This window comes from Trachypithecus francoisi, unplaced genomic scaffold (genome assembly GCF_009764315.1).
Source record: "Trachypithecus francoisi isolate TF-2019V2 unplaced genomic scaffold, Tfra_2.0 Lachesis_group13, whole genome shotgun sequence".
Classification (NCBI taxonomy): domain Eukaryota; kingdom Metazoa; phylum Chordata; class Mammalia; order Primates; family Cercopithecidae; genus Trachypithecus; species Trachypithecus francoisi.
The window spans coordinates 120,148,924-120,169,907 of record NW_022681458.1 but is presented as its reverse complement, the minus strand read 5'-3'; the positions used below and the strand labels follow the sequence as shown (position 1 = coordinate 120,169,907).

At 42.2% G+C, this 20,984-nt stretch overlaps 1 protein-coding gene across 2 annotated transcripts in view; it reads right to left on the bottom strand.

Moving 5' to 3' along the window:
* CFAP221 (cilia and flagella associated protein 221) overlaps positions 1 to 20,984 on the bottom strand; it is a 126,533-nt gene that overhangs the window by 64,568 nt on the left and 40,981 nt on the right. For both annotated transcript variants that reach the window (XM_033231761.1, XM_033231763.1), the window contains exons 7-8: positions 15,229 to 15,332; positions 729 to 888 (exon numbers count right to left, since the gene is read on the bottom strand). In XM_033231761.1, coding sequence (XP_033087652.1) covers positions 729 to 888; positions 15,229 to 15,332 — 264 coding nt within the window. The remainder of the gene's footprint in view (positions 1 to 728; positions 889 to 15,228; positions 15,333 to 20,984) is intronic.

Genomic DNA, 20,984 nt, shown 5'->3' with positions numbered 1-20,984 from the left:
GCGAGTCACCACGCCCAGCAACTTTTAATTTTTATAAAAATCATGGGTATAAGAAAAAATCATGATGTTAACCAGAGGTACTGAGATGTAAAAGTACAAGCTCATATTCAAAGGGAAACGGAAGTTCGGAAAGGATTTGTTATGAAGTACAACTTAATCCCACTTCACATCTTCACTAGTCTGATGGTGCTTTGAAAAACCTCCTGTGTTTTTCAAACATTTCTGTTTTTCAGACATTTCTATCTCTGCCTCATGTGAAATCACTTGTAATAGGACTTATTTTGGTCTCTTGACGTTGTGGGCCATTTCCCACTGAGCTTTGCAATAGGCACTGCAAACATCAAGGACTCAGTTAATTGAAATACTATATGGAAACCTTATAAACAGTGATGTTGTTCTGGCCCTATTGTACACATTTTTGAATAGGCAATAAGACATACATATGGTATACAATTCAAACAGTGCATCAGTAATAATCAGTGAAAAAACGTGTCCCTCAAAAATCCCTTTTTCTTGTTTCTTCCCTTCTTGTCAGAAGCAACTCCAGGAACTAGCATATATATGTTCTATATTTCTGTTATGTTTTAAAGTATATTTTATGTTGGCTCATCATTTTAAATACATTTTTGATGACATTCTTTTACAAGAAAGACAGAATGGAAGCAAGAAAGACTTGGATTTTCGAGAAAGGGTTAAGAATAAACAAAAACACTGCAAAGATGCCATACGGTAAGGCCACGTTGGGATAGCATGTTCCGGTGAAGACACATTCGTACGGTTGAGAGTTGAATTGTGAAATCCATAACTGCATTTTTATTTGTGCAGTCCCATACTGAAAGGGTGTAAACTTAATAGTCACAGTCATCTTCCCATTAGCTGGAATTATTCCTGAGAGGAAAGAAATGAGAAAATGTGATACCCTCTCTTCTTGCCAAGTCTAGTCACAGAGGCTGACACACACACGAATACAGCTGACTCTCCGACAACGCGGAGGTTAGGAGCACTGACTCCCCACACAGTTGAAAATCCACACATAACTGTTGGCTTCCCAAACACTTAACTACTAGTCTACTGTTGACCAGAAGCCTTAATGATAACATAAGCAGTCAATTAACACACATTGTATATGTTATATGTATTATTTACTATAAACCAGAAGAAAGAACATGTTATTATGGAAATGATAAGGAAGAGAAAATATATTTGGTGTTCCTTAAGTGGAAGTGGATTATCACAAAGGTCTTCATTTTCTTTGTCTTCATGTTGAATAGGCTGAGGAGGAGGGAGAGGAGGGATTGATCTTACTGTCTCAAGGGTGGTAGAGGCAGAAGAGGTGGAAGAAGAGGCAGACGCACTCAGTCTAAGTTTTATTGAAAAAAAATCTGAATATAAGTGGGCCCACGCAGTTCAAACCCATGCTGTTCAAGGGTCAAGTGGACATTCTTCCCATGCTAAGCACAAGTACAGTATTTCCATTATCCTTATGTAGCTTTTTCATTAAATACGTGTGAATCAACTTCTGCATGTTTACATTGATCTTATTTATTAATTACTACATTCATCCTTTACAATAATTATTTGATTGCATCACTTCTACAAATATATACATATCAATCTGCATTAGTGATTCAGACATGAATTCCCAGAACTATCATTTGTAAGCAAATTACCAGATGTCAATATTAAGGCTGTAAGCAACAGGAAAAGCTAGGAACACACATACAAGTTTGTGTCCAAACAATTCACTTCTCTTTTTGTATAATTCGATTCTTTCTTTTCAAATCTTTAGGATGGACTGCTATTCTCCCCAGAGTCAAATATCATACCATGCCTAATCCTTCTTTTGTATCTCTGGTGCTGACAGGGCTTGGAACATAGTAAGTGCTTGGAACATAGTAAGTGCTAATAAATGTGGCGAGAAAAAGAGAAGAAAGGGAGGATCAATTTTATTTATTTATTTATTTACTTACTTACTTACTTACTTACTTATTGCTGTCCCCAACTAGAATGTAAACTGGAGGACGAATGTTCTCTCTGACTTCCAATGAAGGCTCTTAGGTTTGCTCTCTAGATGAGACCACCTGCTCCTGTGCATCCGGTCCTCCCACTGTCCCTGCGGAGGCCCTGCACAGTCTCCCATACGTGCCCTCCTTTACATTCATCTGCTTCCTGAATCTTGTGCGACCCTCCCTTCTCCCTGTGCCCAATCACACAGGCCTTTCCTTGACCCATTCATGTGCTTATTGGGTGCTTACTGTGTGTCAGGCACTGTTTAAGGCACTAGAGTTAGAGCAATAAACAAAACAAATCCCAGATCTCACAGTTTACATTCTAGTTGGGGACAGCAAAACATAAACAAATGAACATAAAATACAAAGTCAAGACATGAATACCAACAGGGCATGGGGAAGCAAGTGGATGGAAAGGAAAGGCCCCCCTTGTGAGAAGAGGTGGGAGCAGGGGTATGAGAAGGAAAGGGCCTTGGCTCTAATCCCTTATCATTGGCTCCTGCTGGCTCTGCACTCTGTACTGGCTCGGCACTTGCAATTCCCTAGGCCTGAAGAGTTCTCTCCAGATTTTCTTTTAGCTTCATCCTACTCCCGGAAATTACTGCATTTACCATCTGCCTTCTCCTAGTTAGAGTGTAAATTTTAGGAAAGCAGGCACCTGCTCATTACTGCATTCCCAGCTCAATAAATTCTTGTTGAATGAGTGAATGAACCCAAACTTAAAAGCCTATATCAACCTACATATAACACCAAACTCCCCATGCCTCTCCCTCCACAGGAACCTTCTGTCAGCTCTGCTGAACTTGCGTACCCTTGATGTGTTACCTTTCAAAGTTTCCCTGTCTCCCAACTAGATATCAAGCTCATAAGGCAGACACCAGCCCCATACCTTTCATATCTTCCTGGATCCCCAGCACAGTGCTTCAGAAATAGGTCTTCATCAAGCTCCTGAGAGCAGAAGTCAAACTCTCAGTGATACTCACTAGTGACCCTAGAATCCACTGCGGGGAGGAGGGAATCAGCAAAAGACCCTGGGTCCATCAGCCAACCTAAGACCCGCTGGAGACAAACTGTGACTCTCCATCATGCGTGGGGCTTCAATACTTTGACCACCCACTTGGTCAGAACATAGCCCCCTTTAGCCCATAAATTGATCCGGGGCTCTAAAATAAGAACATTCTATTGCTTCTGCTCTAGCTCATTAACTTAAAAAATAAGGACAAGCTCTGGAAGCAAGGATTAATGTTTGCCTTGACCTGGCTGATTTATTTTTAAGTGCTGCCAGCTCAGACCTAATACATAAAGCACACTGTGAAGGTGTAGTCTAGGCAACCAGAGTATGCTGCTTTTTCCATTAACAGGCAGCAGCGGATCGTCAAATGTTAGCAGCTGTAAAAGGGGTGCCCAGGAGTTACCGCTTACTGCTCAGCCAAAACTAACAGTGGGACAAAGGAGAGTATGTTTCATGCTTTTAAAGTGAGAAGAGTACCACCCACCCCCAACAATGACTACCTCCTTAAGAAAAGCCCAGGCCGGGCGCGGTGGCTCAAGCCTGTATCCCAGCACTTTGGAAGGCCGAGACGGGCGGATCACGAGGTCAGGAGATCGAGACCATCCTGGCTAACATGGTGAAACCCCATCTCTACTAAAAAATACAAAAAACTAGCTGGGCGTGGTAGCGGGCACCTGTAGTCCCAGCTACTCGGGAGGCTGAGGCAGGAGAATGGCGTGAACCCGAGAGGCGGAGCTTGCAGTGAGCTGAGATCACGCCACTGCACTCCAGCCTGGGCAACAGAGCGAGACTCTGTCTCAAAAAAAAAGAAAAGAAAAGAAAAGCCCAAATTGCTCTTTTACACTTCAGGCCAATTTCATCGGGTCAATTTCAGATCACCACCCTTAACATAACCAGGGGTAATGTTGAATCACAGGACATGGAGGGTGGTGGGCAGAGACAGAGAGAAGAGGAAAAAACTCAGAAATCAACCAAAGGCTAAGAACACCCTAGTTGATCAATATGATGGGTATCATAAGAAAAAGTAACAGCACTGAAAAATAATATAATGGTAAATGAAGTCATGAGGAAATACCACCGTGTCTTCACCTGGACTACAATTATACAAAGCATGTGCATTAACATGAAAAGTTATTGAAAGGAGACGGAAAAACAAAAGCACATTACTTGTTATGGCAGTGAGGCCCAGGATGGGGAACAGTAAAAAAAATTTCTTCTTTCCCATGTCCAGACAGTGTTACTACGACATTGTACTAGCACTGTAAAATTATTTAATTTTAAAATAATTTTTTCTTCAAAGATCTCAAAAAGTACAGATCACTCTCCCTAAATTGTCATGGAGCCATTCAATCCACACAGTGTTACTGAGGCAGAAAAGGGTCTGGAGACAGGGAACCTAAGGCCGATTCACGCTGACCTCCTAGAACTAAATCGGAAGGAAAACCCCAACTCTCCACACCTAAGTAACGAAAGGACTGGAGGCTACTCCCTTTGTAAAACCCCCCACATTTTCTGCATGGCAGATGGAAAATGGAAAGTATCTCTGATTGATTGCAGAAAGCAACCAGGGCATAGGAGTCTAAGTTTGTAACTTCACTTCAGGCTCTGACTGGTGGTCATTACTTCATTTACACAGGGTGTACATCAAGTAACCAATGGGAAACCTCTAGAGGGTATTTAAACCCCAGAAAAGTCTATAACAAAGCTCTTGAGCCCCTATACTCGCTGGCTCCCATCCTGTGGAGTATACTTTTGTTTTCAGTACATTTCTGCTTTTGTTGCCTCATTCTTTCCTTGCTTTGTGCATTTTGTCCAATTCCTTGTTCAAAGCACCAAGAACCTGGACACCCTGTACTGGTAACATTATAAGTATTGGTTATAGTATTCCAAGATTTAGGGTTCCTCTAGCTGGGTAACTTTGGGTAAACTACTTGATCTCTCAAAGCTAATGCTGGGAAATTAATAGCTATTTAGCTTTAAAATCATCCACATTCTAACCATGCTTTCGATTCACTGGATTACAGAAGGGAGGGCTACCATCCCACTCACAGTGGCAACAATCCCCAGCTTCTGCTGCTGCCCAGGGAGTGTGGGCAAGAGAGAGGCCCCAGCAGACCCTTACTTAGTCCTTGCTTGATTATACATGAACCTGTGTAACTCAGCTTGGCTACCTTAGCTGAGGCTCAGTTTTCTCATCTGTAAAATGGGACAAGGCTTAAAGGAGAAAATAATGTACAGGGTCTGGGATAATGCTTGGCACATAGTGTGTGTCCCATAAATGTGGCCTTCCCAATCCTTATGCTAAATAAAACAAGTAACAATTTATTGTGTATTGTCATTAAAATATCAGAAAGAAGAAATATTTCCTTGAAAAACTTACACTTGACCCGTTTGAGTTCTTACACAGGAAGAGGCAATTGCCTCACGATGCCAAATCACTGGGATGAGCGTCCCAAAGCACCAGGTCTTCCTTTTGCTCCACAAAAGTGCCAAGTGCAGGCAATCCACAGCTCAGAAGACAAGGACTCGGTGGCCTCTACAAAGTGTAGTTTAAAACATAGGCCTGGAGACCTATCATGAAGAAGTGAAAGAGAAGCCCCGAGGGCTTTTGGATACCGGTTCATGTCTAAATTTCCCAGGAAGAACAACTCCTGCTCAGCCACAGCAGATGAAAACACGTGTGGTGCACATACTGAGACGCTAACAATCCCCGGAACTTATTTTAATCCTTTATTCCTTTCTCCCTCCAGCAAGCTTTTTTGGCCGGAACTAGAAATAAGTGGTAAAATGAAGTCTTTTGGAATCTACTGACTATTTCATCCCTGTACATCAAATATCCAAAATGCAGACCTTGGCAGCAAGACCAGACAACCGGAGGGCTATGCCTGTGCTGATGGGGGGATGTGGAGAAGGAGTCTGAGTAGAGGATGCTGGGGGGATTAAGCCAGGCCAGGAATTCCCTTTCCATCAAGTATATAAGCTGCTGGCCAGGAGCAATGCATGCAGCACAGAGGCACTGGTGTCTAACCTCACAGAGACAGCACCCGTGGAGGGCAAGACAACTGGAGGGGCTTCAGAACCTGCTCCAGGAGCTGTAGGAAGTGCAGCGCACCCCCCAACCACCCACTGCTGGAGCCCATTCACTCCACCATCTGTCCCTTACCATCTCCAAGGTTACCACCCATCTGAGCCAACCTCAGCTCCTTCCTGAAGGGGAGGCCTGCGCCCACTTTGTGCTACTCCAACCCTCAGTCCCCTCAGGAGCCAAAGAGACCTTTTAAAATATGCATCAGGCCATGCCACCCTCCGCTTCAAACTCTCCAGGAGACCCCCACCCCGTTCAGAAGCCAATCCTAACACCCCCTCCTTGAACCCCTTCCGGCCTCTCCAATAGGCCTTGCATACTCCTCCCCTTGCTCACACACCCTGTACACAATGGGCTCTCGTTGTTCCCTCGAATGTAACCATTGCCGAGCCTGTTCCAGCCTGGCAGTCCTGTGTGGGTTGCTTCCTCTCCTTGAAACCCTCTTCCCAAGTCTGGTGCCTTTTTTTAACTGGGTCTAAGCCGACATGTCTTTTCCTCCAAGAGGCTCTTCCCGATCAGCCAGTCGAGAGCAGTCATCTGGTCACATCATCATGTCTTATTTTTCTCACCACCATTTTTACTCTGGACAACGTCTTTTGCTGGCAGGCCTGCGTCTCTGCCCCCATTGGCATCTCTGCTCCAGCACAGCAGGGACCAGGTCTGTCTTGCTCTCTGCAGTACCCAATGCCTATACCAGTGTCTGATGCCCAGCAGGCGCTCGGTAGTTACTTATGGAATGAATGGACGGATGAAGAATGTAAGACCACAGGGAGGAGGGGAGCCCTGCAGAAACCAAGCGCAGAGCATTTCTGGCAAAAGACAGTGAAGAAAAGCTTCAGCTCAACTACCCTTCCTCGAAATCACAAAACAATAAGGAAAAGAAGGATAAAAATGGTAAGGAAAAAAATCTATTAAATAGGGAAGTGGCTATAATCCTGAAGCACAATAGAAAGCACGACTACCAACTCCTGTAAACTGAGACATGGGAGCATCCTGAGAACCAAGAGGTGTAGATTTCCCCTAAAGTAAGAGTCACAGCCCTGGAAAAGTCTCCAACTACTCTTTGGTTAAAGTGACAAAATGTAGGAGTATGGCTGGGCCTTGAACAGGGACAGAGGTAAAGGAGACCAAACCCCGGCATCACAGACCAGCAGGGGAGGGGCTGAAGAAGCAGCTATGCTGCCACACCATGCCCACACCATGTGACCTTGGACCCAGTTCAGAAGGTGCTGAAAGTGACCTGGTAGGGAGAAAGGAGAGTCATGACCACTGCACAGCAGTACACAGCACAGGTGACTCTCCTGGGAGGCACCAGCCCTCGTGACCACTGAGCAGAGATGGGAGACATTCTGTCAGAGGGCTTGAACACACAGACTGTGGGGCTGGGTTCCCTGCATTGCAACCCCAGCTCTGCTGCTTCCCAACTCTGTGCCCTTATGCAACCTACATAACACTCCATACCTCACCTTCCTCATCAGTGAAGTGGACAGAATAATAGAATCCACTTCATAAGAGTTGTTGGGGTATTAAATGAGTTTATGCATCCAGAGTAGTGTCTGGCACATGGTAAGCATGATGTAAGCATTAGCTCTTCAAATTATTATCCCTTCTTCCACATTATTCTTTTGCTGGTGGCAGGCTCTACTCAACATTGAGCAGAGTGCTGAATAGAACACCACAGGTGCTGTACATGTAAACTGCAAAATTGAAAATTAATACTTTTTGAAGGAGGAGAGGAACAGAAACAAAATCACATAAAGAATACACACGATGACTGGGTGCGGTGACTCACGCCTATAATCCCAGCACTTTGGGAGGCCGAGGAGGGTGGATCACGATCGTGGTCAGGAGTTCAAGACTAGCCTGAACAATGTGGTGAAACCCCATCTCTACTAAAACTACAACAACAACAAAATTAGCCAGGCGTGGTGGTGGGCTCCTATAGCCCCAGCTACTCAGGAGGCTGAGGCAGGAGGATCACTTGAACCCAGGAGGCAGAGGTTGCAGTGAGCCAAGATCACACTACTGCACTCCAGCCTGGTGACAGAGTGAGACTCTGTTTCCAAAAAAAAAAAAAAATACACATGATAAGAGGACAACCTCAGGACACAGGTAGTTCACCAGAGTCTTAAAGAAAACAGACAGTATGGCCTTGTCACAGGAACAGTCAACAGAATTCAAGGAAGCAATGTAAGAACACACTCGAAGGGGATGAAAAGAGAACTGGTAGAGCTCAGGAAACGCGTGGAAAAAGAAAAGGAACCGTATGATATGGTTTGGATGTTTGTCCCCTGCAAATCTCATGTTGAAATGTGATTCCCATTGTTGGAGGTGGGGCCTGGGGGAAGGTGTTGGGTCATGTGGGTGGATCCCTTATGAATGGCTGAGCACCATCTCTTGCTGATGAGTGAGTTCTTGCCCCAAGTTCACATGAGAGCTGGTGTTTAAGGAACCTACACCTCCCCACCTCTCTCTTGCTCCCTCTCTCACTATCTGATACCGTCTGCTCTCTTTTTGCCTTCTGCCATAGTTAGAAGCTTCCTGAGGCCTCACTAGGAGCAGATGCCAGCGCCATGCTTCCTGTACATCCTGCAGACCCAATTAAACCGCTTTTTTAGAAAATAAATTACCAAGCTTCAGATATTCCTTTATAGCAACACATAGACTAACACAGGCACTAAGGTGGAAACTTCAGCAAAAGAACAACAATAAACACGCACTCATATATATACATCACACTTATGCAAATACCACATACATGCACACACATACACACACACTGAAAACACAGGTAAGGATGTGGCAGGTAGGAATGAGAAATCCACACAAAATGAAATTATTTTAAAGCAGATAATAGATACTGAAGGCAAAGGAGAACCAATATACACATATAATTGGTATTCCTGAGGAAGAGAACAAAGCAAATAGAACATGAAAACATTCAAGGTTTTACGAGTTGAAACATTTCCCAAAATAACAAAGTCCTTTTTCTCCAGATCAAAAGGACATGCCACGTTCCAGGGGACAAAAATGATGCAGAAAAACACCAATACACATGCTGGTGAATTGCTTAACCTCAAGACTAAAAATAAAATTTCTGAGGGCATCCAGAATTCACCTTCGATGGGGAACAACTCAGCCTAGCCTCTAAATTCCTAGCAAAGCCAAAGCCGGGGACAATCAGCAAGGTCTACCAAGTTCTGAGATAGACGAAGTTGGAAACCAAGACTGTTATACCTCACCAGGTTGTCTTTCAAGATTGCAGACAGCAGAGAGACACTGTCAAACATGTGAGCACTCAGGCATGCAGCCCCAGGAGCCTCTGGTTAACACACCACTAGGTGACAGCATCCAGACAGCCAGAAAAACCCAAGTGAAGAATTTGGGAATGTAAAGAACATGGAATGAAGAATAGAGGTGAAATCTGTGGCTCCATTTCAATAGAAACTAAACAGCTACAGCATTCATGGTCACAGAAGAGAATATAAATGCTATAGACAACACAGAAGGGTAAGACAAAGCTGGGAGTTCCAAGAGGGAAGGGAGAGAGTACACGCATGCTGTTTCCCATTTTCCATGGCCAAGATTCCAGCTGAAGATGAGGCACACAGATGAAGAAGACAGTGGCTCTGACCTCTTAATGCTCTCATTATCTCTTTTCTTAATTTTAGCAACAAATTTTAGGAATGAATATTGCATATACCAAGGAAGTTCACCAATTCCTTTTAGCTTCACTTGTTTTTCTTCAGTCAATATCAAGTAACAGCATTTTTACATATCATATGACCCAAGTTTTCTTGTAGTGTTCTGTGTCCCTGCATCATTGCATGCTTCCAGCCTTCCTCTTTCTCCTCTTTGTACATAAGCACAGAGAGGTATCTGCAGGGATAGTTAAATGTTCATGATAGTTATTTCTGGAGTGGTGAGATTCTTGGTAATGTTTTTTCAACTAGGATTTGGTACTTTTCTTCAGTGTTTTAATTTTTAAATAATAAACACATTTCATTTTCTATAAAGACATTTTTAAAGGAATATTTGTATTTGCTGAACCTCATTTCTTCTATACTTATTTACACCTGGAGTGGCTCTTTTTTTCCTGTTGTTGCTGTTGCCTGTTTTCTGGCATGGCACCTACCCCAGACCAGCGTTGTGGGACCCGCAGAAGTGCCTGCTGTCTTTCATGAAAGCCGCATTCTCTTCCAGCCTCCTGGAAGACTGGCTTTCCCAACAGGGTGAAAGACTGGGCCAAACCATCTCTGACTTCTTCCTGGCTTTGCTGGAACAAGTACTTCTGTATGGGCAGTAGAGGTGTGAGGTAAGAGTTTCGTTAAAGTACAGGCATTGTCCTCTGGGTCAAGTTCACTGACTGCTGCTGTGGTCAACTGAGCTCAACCAGCCCAGAATGACAGCCCATCAAATGGTCCTCTTGGACAGGGTTGTGGAATTCAATGAGATAGTGCATGTGATGTGCTTAGCACAGCACCTGGCATGTGGCTAACAATCAGTAAATAGAAGCAATTATGAACATCACGCCAGCCATGCTGTGTGCAACCAGACACCCATCAAGGGTATATTGAGCACCAGGTAAAACTGACCATTGCTACCAATGTGATAGAAAATTGCCACCTGTCTGTCTAGCTTTTCCTGACTTCTTCAGTGTGTCATTAATTACCTACATCCTCTAAAAGCTAGGGAACTCATTTGCATCTCATATATTAACTATCCCTAATTATTCTCCCCTTCCTCACTATTGGGTTTGGTGCTTTGGAAAATCTTTTAAAGGTTTGATCTCTCGATTTTACCTCTCATGAGGACTCTTTTCCAACCCTGCATATGGCCCCCGGCTGTTCCTCCATTTGCTGACCCGGAAGGCTATCATTATCAGAGGCCCTTTGCTGGTTATCTCACTAATTTCCATTACTTGTTGGAAGTGAACCTTGCCAAAGACCTGCATGTTGTCATTTCTGTAAGCAGTCATACAGCCAGTATATGTTTTCTGAGATGAGGCTGTTCATCGTGGTCCTAACTACCAGCAAGAAGCATTTTATGGGGGCCTGAGCTGTGTGCTGGAGATCCAGTCTTACCCTCCCCTTGACAATCCTGATCTGTCCCCTGCACAGTTTGTGCTGGGGTTTGGGGTTCTTCTGTCTCACCTGTCCGCAGGAGTACAGTGAGGCAGGGAGGAGAAGTAGGCGAAACCTCCCCTCATCATTTTCCCCTGTGGATGTAATGGCTCTGCCCTGGATTCACAAAGGCTGCTGGACCCTGCAGGTAGGGCTTATTATGTGATAAACTACCTCAGCCAGGGGCCAACGGGCCTTTGGAGAAAAAAGAGGCAAAAAGGAACCAGCACATGCTCCCTTTTGAAATGTAAGTGGGTAAATGCTGATGTGTGGACAGCACAGTGGCAGGTACAGCCAGGAGTATGGCTGAGCCCAGCTGAGATGGCATGATTGGACTATGGGCAAGTCCAGACAGGCTGCCCAGAGCAGGTGCTGCATGAGAGTGGCTTGAACCTCGACAGGCAGGTTACCCTGCTCTTGGTGTCTTTATGCTCATGCTGGAGGATGGGAATTTGTTCTTTGCTAGAAGGTGCTTCCTGCTGGATTGGTGGCCCCCAGGTAATGTCTAGAATCAAAAAGTGGTTTGAGGCCAAAGCAAGGGCAGAGGCTCTGAGTTTATTCCCAAACTGATATAAAGTTTTTAAAAAATGTGCATTTCAGAAGAAAATGCAAAATATAAAATTATTTGTAAGTGGCTTATATATTTCTTATAATTAAAAAAGAGAGAATGAACTTAATGAAACTTTATATAAGAACTCTAAGCAACAGCCCCCAAGGAAGTCTTGCTTAGCCAGCCATTTAATGCTATAATTTACCATTTATATGAGTTAAATGAATTCTTCCTTAGCACAAGTGACAACAAGGGAATGTCCAGGATCACAAAATAGTGATAAGTAGACAAGTTGAACAATTTTTTTGTGCCATTTGCCTGATCTCCGACACTAATAAGATCTTGGTCAATACTTCTCTTCAGAGTTCATGGAAAAAAAAAATCTTGGCCAAAGTCATGTATTGCTGGCTCTTCCAAAATTATCAACAGAGTGTTCTTGAAGTTTTGGTTGCATATGATTTCTGGTCAGCAGTACAGGAAGGTCATAAAATCTTTTATTCATTTTCTCCAGTCTCAGGAATATCTTGGCCCCAACAACAGCAGGTCCAGCTTTTGACAACTACAGGGCACAACAGCATCTTAACAATGGCCAGTTGAGTTAAAGTTGAGGGCATACCTTATAAATAGAATTTTTAATAGCTTGATTCAAATTGTGTTTTCATTTGGCAAACTTGAGCATAACATGCCTGGAAGGTATGCGTAGATGATGCTTCTAGTTCCTAGAGAAGATATGGCTTCATAACCTAACAGACTACGGATGTCCCAAGTCTTTTAGAAATCAGTTACCAAACACGTGCTTGAAACAGTGTCTACAAATACACATGCTAACTGTGTAAAATTAGCCCAGTTTCTTAGTCTATCTGAACCCAGTTTGTAAAACGGAGGCAATAATGCCTTGTGGCCAAAAAGCCATCCATGACTGTCCAGCTGTATGGCCTCCGAGTCAAGCCAAATACCTGGCAAGTCAGGAGCCCAGTGAGCACAAAGATCGTCAGAGCTGCACTCATTCTCCAGGCAGCCAAGGCTTTCTTCACTGCAGGTGAAGTTCTGGAACCTCAAAAGTGTAACAGCCAAAGATGTACTGATACATCATCAAAGTGGGAACCAAACCAAGAACGTTCCTGAGACTGGTGGAGCAACGATGGCCTGAGATTCATAAAATAGCTACCGAGGAGGCTGAAGGGCAGAGCCCATGAGACCAGTTTGGAATGCCACATCAGCAGCACCATCCACACAATGCAGGTCATTCAAACCAGCAAGAGTTGGATCCCAAAGATCAAGAGGCCTGGCTGGCCGGGCTTCTTTCCTTCTTTCCTTCATTCTCTTCTTTTGCACTGCACTTTCCTGATTTTCTTCCTTGGTCTTTCTTTGTTCCTGGATCCACTTCCCCTTGCTGTCCTCTGAGTGTCTGTGGTCCTTGGTCCACTTCTCTATCCACATTCACTCCCAAGGTGACCTCACGTCCAGTCCCATGGCTGTACAAATAAATGTACAACACCCAGTGACACCCAAGTGTATGTCCCTAGCACTCCCCTCTCTCTCAACTCCAAACTGGTACATTCAATTTAATTTCACTTAAAGGACAAATTCAAAATATTAAGTAATAAATAAATTACCAAAACAACCACAGACTCTTATCTGATGAATCAGACAAAGTATCTCATGTGTCATGCATTTGTCTGAATTATGTGGCTCCGCATTTTATAATCCGAGCACTGGGGGAAAGGCCTGCATGATTTTTTTAAGTGTGTCATACATAGTTGTCAGTCAATTCTGCTTAATGCTGTATTTTATGATCTACGTACTACCCTGATTTTGAATAGGTTGTGTTTCAAAACCCTCTGGGTAAATTAATATTCTGAGTCTTAGGTCACTGTTTTTTAGAGAAGTATGGCTAGGCCATAAGCTGTCAAGTTTTTCTTCCTTTTCCTGGTTACTGATGTTAGCTCACTTCAAGATCTCAAGTGCTACGTGAGTTCATTCCAACACCACGAATTCCTGGACTCCTGTCTGTACCCACCTCAGTCATACCTGTAAACCTGCACACTGACCTGTCTAAAACAGCTCCCATCATGACTGTTCAGAAATTGTAGTGGTCCCTTCTGCCCATGGAACTTAACAGAATTACGGACCATCAGAGGGGCAGGGACCCACAGGAAACCTACTGTGAGAATATCAACTATACTTAACATCTGAAACATTATCTTGTTTAGTATAATTTTAGTGACCACTTATTTTCCCCTCTTTTTTAGGCCCACACAGCTGAAAATAATAAGCCTTTTCTCTCTGAAAAGAGAATCAAGTCCTGTTTTTTTGCAATGTAAACAGTGGTTACCTTATATTTTTAAAAAATCTCAGAATGCCTCCCGGTCCTCTAGAAAATGATCTATGTACATTTCATAATTTAGAATTAATTCACAGTTTCTGCTTTAAACACTCATTTGTCGGACACAATGTGTACTTGCAGTACTGAAAGAGTTGTAAACAAATGAATACGTAGACTTAAAACCATTTTAGCAATTGTTAAATTGTTTAAATTTAACAATTTTAAATACCTGTCCACAGTAGACCACTGTGGACAGATACTTGAATCCCAAACCTAAATATCAAGAGATAGGAACTGGGAAGCAGAGATTACTTTAGGCGTAAAATCTCACTTTCAAATGTCCTTAGCAGCCTAGCAATCTATGTCCTCTGGGGCATACAAAAACACACTGTCCACACTACAAATGAGACAAATTCATCAGACCCTTCACTAAGATTCTAAAAGCTCTGGAAGAAAGAAGATTCCTCTTTTATCTGAAATCAAATTATAAGGTGGATACAAAACCAAGGATGCACCAGGAGCCAAACTTAGAATGGAAATGGATCCATTTCTGATTTTAAGTTTCGATCTTGGAAGAAACTTACCTGAACATTGTTAAAAATTATCTGCATGATACAAATGATCCCAAAGTGTCATTTTTCTGACGTGTCCAATTCCATTTTACATCATGTCAGTTATGCATAAAATTCATTACTGTTATGTGTTTGAAAATATAACTTTGAGTGTAGCTTATTCTTGTTTTTAGAACTTGACACCTACTTTTCAAATCCTCTCTTTGACCCGAGAACTCAAAAGAAATTGGAAACTTGAAATCTTTTTTCTTTTTGAGACGGAGTCTCGCTCTGTTGCCCAGGCTGGAGTGCAGTGGCGCGATCTCTGCTCACTGCAGGCTCCGCCTCCCGGGTTCACGCCATTCTCCTGCCTCAGCCTCCAGAGCAGCTGGGACTACAGGCACCCGCCACTACACCCGGCTAATTTTTTGTATTTTTAGTAGAGACAGGGTTTCACTGTGCTAGCCAGGATGGTCTTGATCTCCTGATCTCGTGATCTGCCCGCCTCAGCCTCCCAAAGTGCTGGGATTACAGGCGTGAGCCAGGAAACCTGAAATCTTCACACTCCTTACCTGATGTTGGCTCAATAGCAAAGGCTTGATGAGACTGAATCAAAGTGATATAGAACTCAAAATCTACAGGGCAGCTGCACTGCAAAGGAATAACATAACTTTTGCTGCAAAACAAAAAAGAAAATAAAAATATTATTTTTCTGTATAACTGGTTCTTTTGGTAGCAAGGAATGGAGACTCAAGTTATGTAATAAACGATGATGACGGCCAATGCTGATCTGGCACTTCCTGTGTGCCAGGAGTCATCCCATGCATTTTCCATGTATTAACTTTTTTAATCCTATGAGATGGTGCCGTGATGATCCCCACTTACAGAAGAGGAAACTGAGGCACAAGAGAGGGTAAGTGTTCCACATGAGGTGATGTAGTTAGTTAGTGGCAGAACCAGGATTTAACGCAGTCGATTGTGCTGGGTGTCCATACTCCTCACACCACTGTCCTTGCTACCCCTCGAGTACTGTTAGGTTTATCTTCCAGAGTTGCAGTGACAGGAAAAAGGCAGTCTCCACCACACAGCTCGGCCTCACCAAACCAAGGAAAGGCCAAACAGATGGGCTCAGAGAAAGCCTGGGAGACCCCTGGCCTTTCATAGAGCCTGGATGGGACAGCATGGAAGAAATCACACCATGGGCTGTGCTTGATTGAAATAGGTTAGGTACTCTTTATTTGGTCAGAAGTCCAGCAACCATTAGAGAACGTGGAAGAGGTCTATGTACTCAGAAATGGTCTGTCACCCCAAGACAAGGCGGACTTCTAAGCTAGCTTGAAGCTGTTGCTTACAGCACCCCAGGAGCTGTGGCAGCGGTACCATTTCTTGGAGTGCCCCATGCTTCCCATAAAGTCCTGTCCTTCCACCAGGGCAATCCAAGTCAGCCAGAGTTGACTGCCTGGGGGAGCAGAGTCTCCAGGGTAATTCTACATCCTATGCAGTGCTGGGGGCAGGTTATCGGGTCCCCTTGCAGCAGTAGGAAGTCAAGTGCCTCCTTTCAAGTGACCCATCCACTCCCTGCATTCCTGATTTGTTTGCACCCCCTCCCTTCTCCTTCAGCCACCAGCTAGTTTCATCTTTGACTCTGTACATCTCTTCTCTACCCCACGCCTTCTGAGCCCTCACCCCATCACAGCCCTCCTGCCTCGAGGCTGACCCTGCCTCTTATCCTTTTAGCTTCTGGCCTCCCTGCCAACTGCCCATCCCCTCTCATTTTCCAGGTCATACTCCCAGGAGAACACAGTTGTAATCTGGTTTGAGCAGAGCTGCCAGGCCAGCTGGGCTCTACTTTCTGGGCAGGACCCATCCGAACCCATCTGTCTGTGGACTTCTTCAATAATGACAGGCTTCCCTACCTGCCCAGAGTCTGTCTTCCCTGGAGATTCAGAGTCCTATGAAGGCAGCGACCAGGTCCATTTGGGTCTCCAGTGTATCCCAGAGTGTCGCATGGACCAAAGGCTCAACAAATATTTGTTGGTGTGAAGCAAAATAACCCTTTTTTCAGTAGCAATTTTGGGGATATGATATAACTCACATGTGGCTTTTAAAATTATGCCCAAAACATTTTCATTTGGCTTTAAAATTCACTATCTTTAAAAAATCTGTGAAATATTTCAAATATAAAGAAAAATGTACAGAACAATAAAATAACAACCCCTTTATCTACTACTGAGCTCTAACAAATCTTTCGCTTTGGGCATATCAGCATTATGTTTTTAAAGAAATAAAACATTACAAAAGAGTTGAAGCTCCCTGTAGCTCCTTCCCCAATTCTCTCTCTTCCTCCCTGCTTTAAGATAGTGAGTTTTATCAATCTTTATTTTGGACAAAATTAAAATCTGTTCCAAACTATGAACATGGCATGTCTCTAATTTATTCAGGTTTAATTTTATGTCCTCAATCAAATTTTATAAGTGACCCCTACCCTGTAATCACTGTTCTACCATTCTCATGCATTCTAGTAATTACTACTTACATATGTATGCATACAATATGTGGTATGCATAAAATATATAGTATATTGTTTGTTTTTAACAATAGTGCTCTGAAACTTGTCATTTTTGCTCAACACTACGTTTTTGAGACTTATCCATGGAAATATGTAAAGATCTGTTCATTCATTTTAACTAGTGAAGAGTATTCCATTATATAATCATACCACACTTTATTCAGCCACTCTCCTGTTGATGGGCATTTAGGTTGTTTGCATTTTTTCACTATTGCAATGTGGCAGTGAAGATGCTACTGCACGACTCCACGTGCACCTGCAGTAGAGCTACTTTAGGAATAACCCCAAACGGGATTTCTGGTTAGTAGCAAAGTAAAAATATTAAATTCACTAGATACGACTAAGATATTTTTCAAAGCCCTTTACCAATTTTCACTTTTACTAGCAGAATAGGAGAGTTTCTGTTGCTTACCAACATTTAGGATTCTCAGTCATTTTAACGTCTGTCAACCTGTTGGAGGTGAAATGGCATCTCATTTCACTTTCATTCTCATTCTTTTGAGGTTAAGTTTCTGTTCCTGTTTATTCATTTGGGTTCCCTCTCCTGTGAATTGCCTGTGCATATCCTTTGCCCATTTCTCTATTCAGTTGTTTTGTTCTCTTATTCATTTGTAAATTCTTTTTTTTTTTTTTTTTTTGAGACAGAGTCTCACTTTGTCACCCAGTCTGGAGTGCAGTGGCATAATCATAGCTCACTGCAGCCTTGATGTTCTGGGCTCAAGTGATCCTCCCACCTCAGTCTCCTGAGTAGCTGGGACCACAGGTATGCACCACCATGCCTAACTAGTTTTTAAATTTTTTGTAGAGATGAGTTCCCACTATGTTCCCAGGCTTGTCTCAAACTCCTGGGCTCAAGTGATCCTCTTGCTTTGGCCTCCCAAAATGCTGGGATTACATGCATGAGCCACCATGCCTGGCCTCATTTGTAAATTCTAATATTCATTTAGTTAATTATATGCATTGCAAGTATCTTTTCCAAACCATAGTTTATTTTTTGATTTACTTATGGTGTTTTTGTTGGACATAAATTTTTAATTTTAAGGTAGTCAGTTTTATCAATCATTGTTGTGGAGAAAATTGAAATCTGTTCTAAACTATAAACACGGTATGTCTCTAATTTATTAAGGTTTAATTTTATGTCCTCAATCAAATTTTATAAGTGTCTCCACAGTGAGCTTATACGTTTTGGTTAAGTTTTTCCCTAGGTGTTTTGGTATGTTTGGATTGCTATCACAGAATACCATAGACTGGGTGGCTTATGAACAATAGAAATTTATTCCTCACAGTTCTGGAGGCTGGGAAGTCTAAGATCAAGGTGCCGGCAGGTTTCGTGTCTGGTGCAGGCCCACTTCCTGGTTCATAGATGACCATCTTTTCACTGTGTCTTTGCATAATGGAAGGGGCTATGGAGCTCTCCAGATCTCTTTTATGAGGACACTAATCCTGTTCATGAGGGCTTTGCCCTCATGGCTTCATCACCTCCCAAAGGCCCCACATCCTAATGTATCACCTTGGGGGTTAGATTTAAACACATGCATTTTGAGGGGGAAACAAACATTCAGACCATAGCACCAGGTATCTTACAGCTTCTGTGACATAGTGAATGGAACGTTTGTCTTTTATAATTCATTATTACTAGTGTATTGCAATGCTACTGTTGGATTTTGATCTAAAACCCTGCTAAAGTCTTTCATGGGTTGTAAAAGTTTATCTGTAGATTTCTTCAGATTTTCTATGTAGAAAATTATACAGTCTAGGCCAGGCACAGTGGCTTGCACCTATAATCCTAGTGTAAGTCATACAGTCTAAAAAAAAAAAAAAAGAGAGAGAGAGAGAGAGACTCTTTCCTATTTACTTTTCCAAGTCTTATAACTCATATATTTTTTTCTGATCATTGCATTGATGACTTCTAGTATAATACTGAACTGAAGTGAAGAGTATCTTTTTCTTATTTTGACTTTATTGGACATACTTTAATTTTTACCACTAAGAATGATGTTTCTAGAAAGTTTGTGATAGCCTTTATCAGGTCAAGGAAATTTTCTTCTATTTCTAAGCTTTTTTTCCACTTAATCATGAAGGAGTTTTCTTTTTGTTAAAATTTGCTTGGTATACATACTTCTTCCATTCCTTCATTTTCAAACTTCCTGAAAAGTTTTATTTTAGGTGTGTTTCCAGAAAGCAGGATATAGCTGCATTAAAAAATGTTTAGCAGGTGGGATAACCTTTTCATTTTAATAGGTGAATTTAATCAGTTTTCATTTGTTACAATTAATAATAGATATATTTGAACTTATTTCTACCACCTTGTTTTGTGTTTTCTAAAAAACATCTTTGCTTCATTTTTGTTCTTTTGCCTCTTGCTGGACTGATTGCTTTTATATTTCTACCTTTTTTCCTCCTATGACTTGGCAGCTATAGATTGCATTTCTATAATTTTAATTATTACTCTAAATTTTTAAAAGATATGTCTTATTGACAGCTGGGTGCTATGGCTCATGCCTGTAATCCAAGCACTTTGGGAGGCTGAGGCGGGCAGACCACTTGAACTGAGGACTTCAAGACCAGCCTGGGCAATGTAGCAAAACCCCATCTCTACAAAAAATACAAAAATTAGCTGGGTGCAGTTGCGTGTGCTTGTAGTCCGAACTGCTTGGGAGGCTGAGATGGGCAAATGGCTGGAGCCTGGAAAGCAGAGGTTCCAATGAGCAGAGACCACATCACTGCACTCCAGCCTGGGTGACAGAGCACAGGCCCTGTCAAAAAAAAAAAAGAAAGATATGTCTTACTTATTGAAAATTCCCAACAAAGTCTAAACCTATCTAGTATTTCTATCCTCCCAAATACAGTGTGGTCAGCCCTACCTGCCTATTGAAGACTCTTTCTTACCCCTCCATCTTGTATGTGCTATGTTGAGTTGTAGCTTTAGCTTAAACAACAAAAAATACTGACTTTTAAAAATGGTTAATTAATTAAATTTACCAACATATGTCATTAATTTTGGTGTTTGCCATTCACTTTGGATTCCCATGGCTACTTTCTGAATATGTTTTTCTTCTTGCTGGCATATGCCTTTTAAATTTTCTTTTAGTGAGGATTGTGTGTGGGAAATTCTTATGTAAATAAACTTATTTTTTATTGTCTTCCTTGGGAAAAATTTTAGGTTGACTGTTTATTTTCCCTTGGCATTTTGAAAATATTTACGCCACATCTTTCTTTAATTGTTTGTTGCTGATGAAGAACTGTTGTCATTTTTTTGTAGATTATCACTCTTTTCTCTCTGGCAGCTTTTTAAGGTTTCTCTTTTTTTTCTTATTTGTTTGTTTGTTTGTTTATTTATTTATTTATTTATTTATAGAGATGGGATCTCACTTTGTTGCCCAGGTTGGTCTCAAACTTTTATTTATTTATTTATTTATAGAGATGGGATCTCACTTTGTTGCCCAGGTTGGTCTCAAACTCCTGGGTTCAAGTGATTCTCCTGCCTTGGCCTCCCAGAGTGCTGGAATTACAGGCAAGATTTCTCTTTATTCTTGATGCTCTGCAGCTTGACTCTTATGTGTCTAGGTAGAAATTTATCTTTATCCTGCTAGATATTAATATTTGAATGCACTTATCAAATCTTCACAATTATCTTTAATTCTGAAAAGCTTGGTATTATTCTGTACCATTCCCTCCACTCTCTCCTGACAGAACTCTAATTTATTAGACACATATATCTTGGAGTTTTTCAGTCTAGTTTCCATATGCACTAATTTC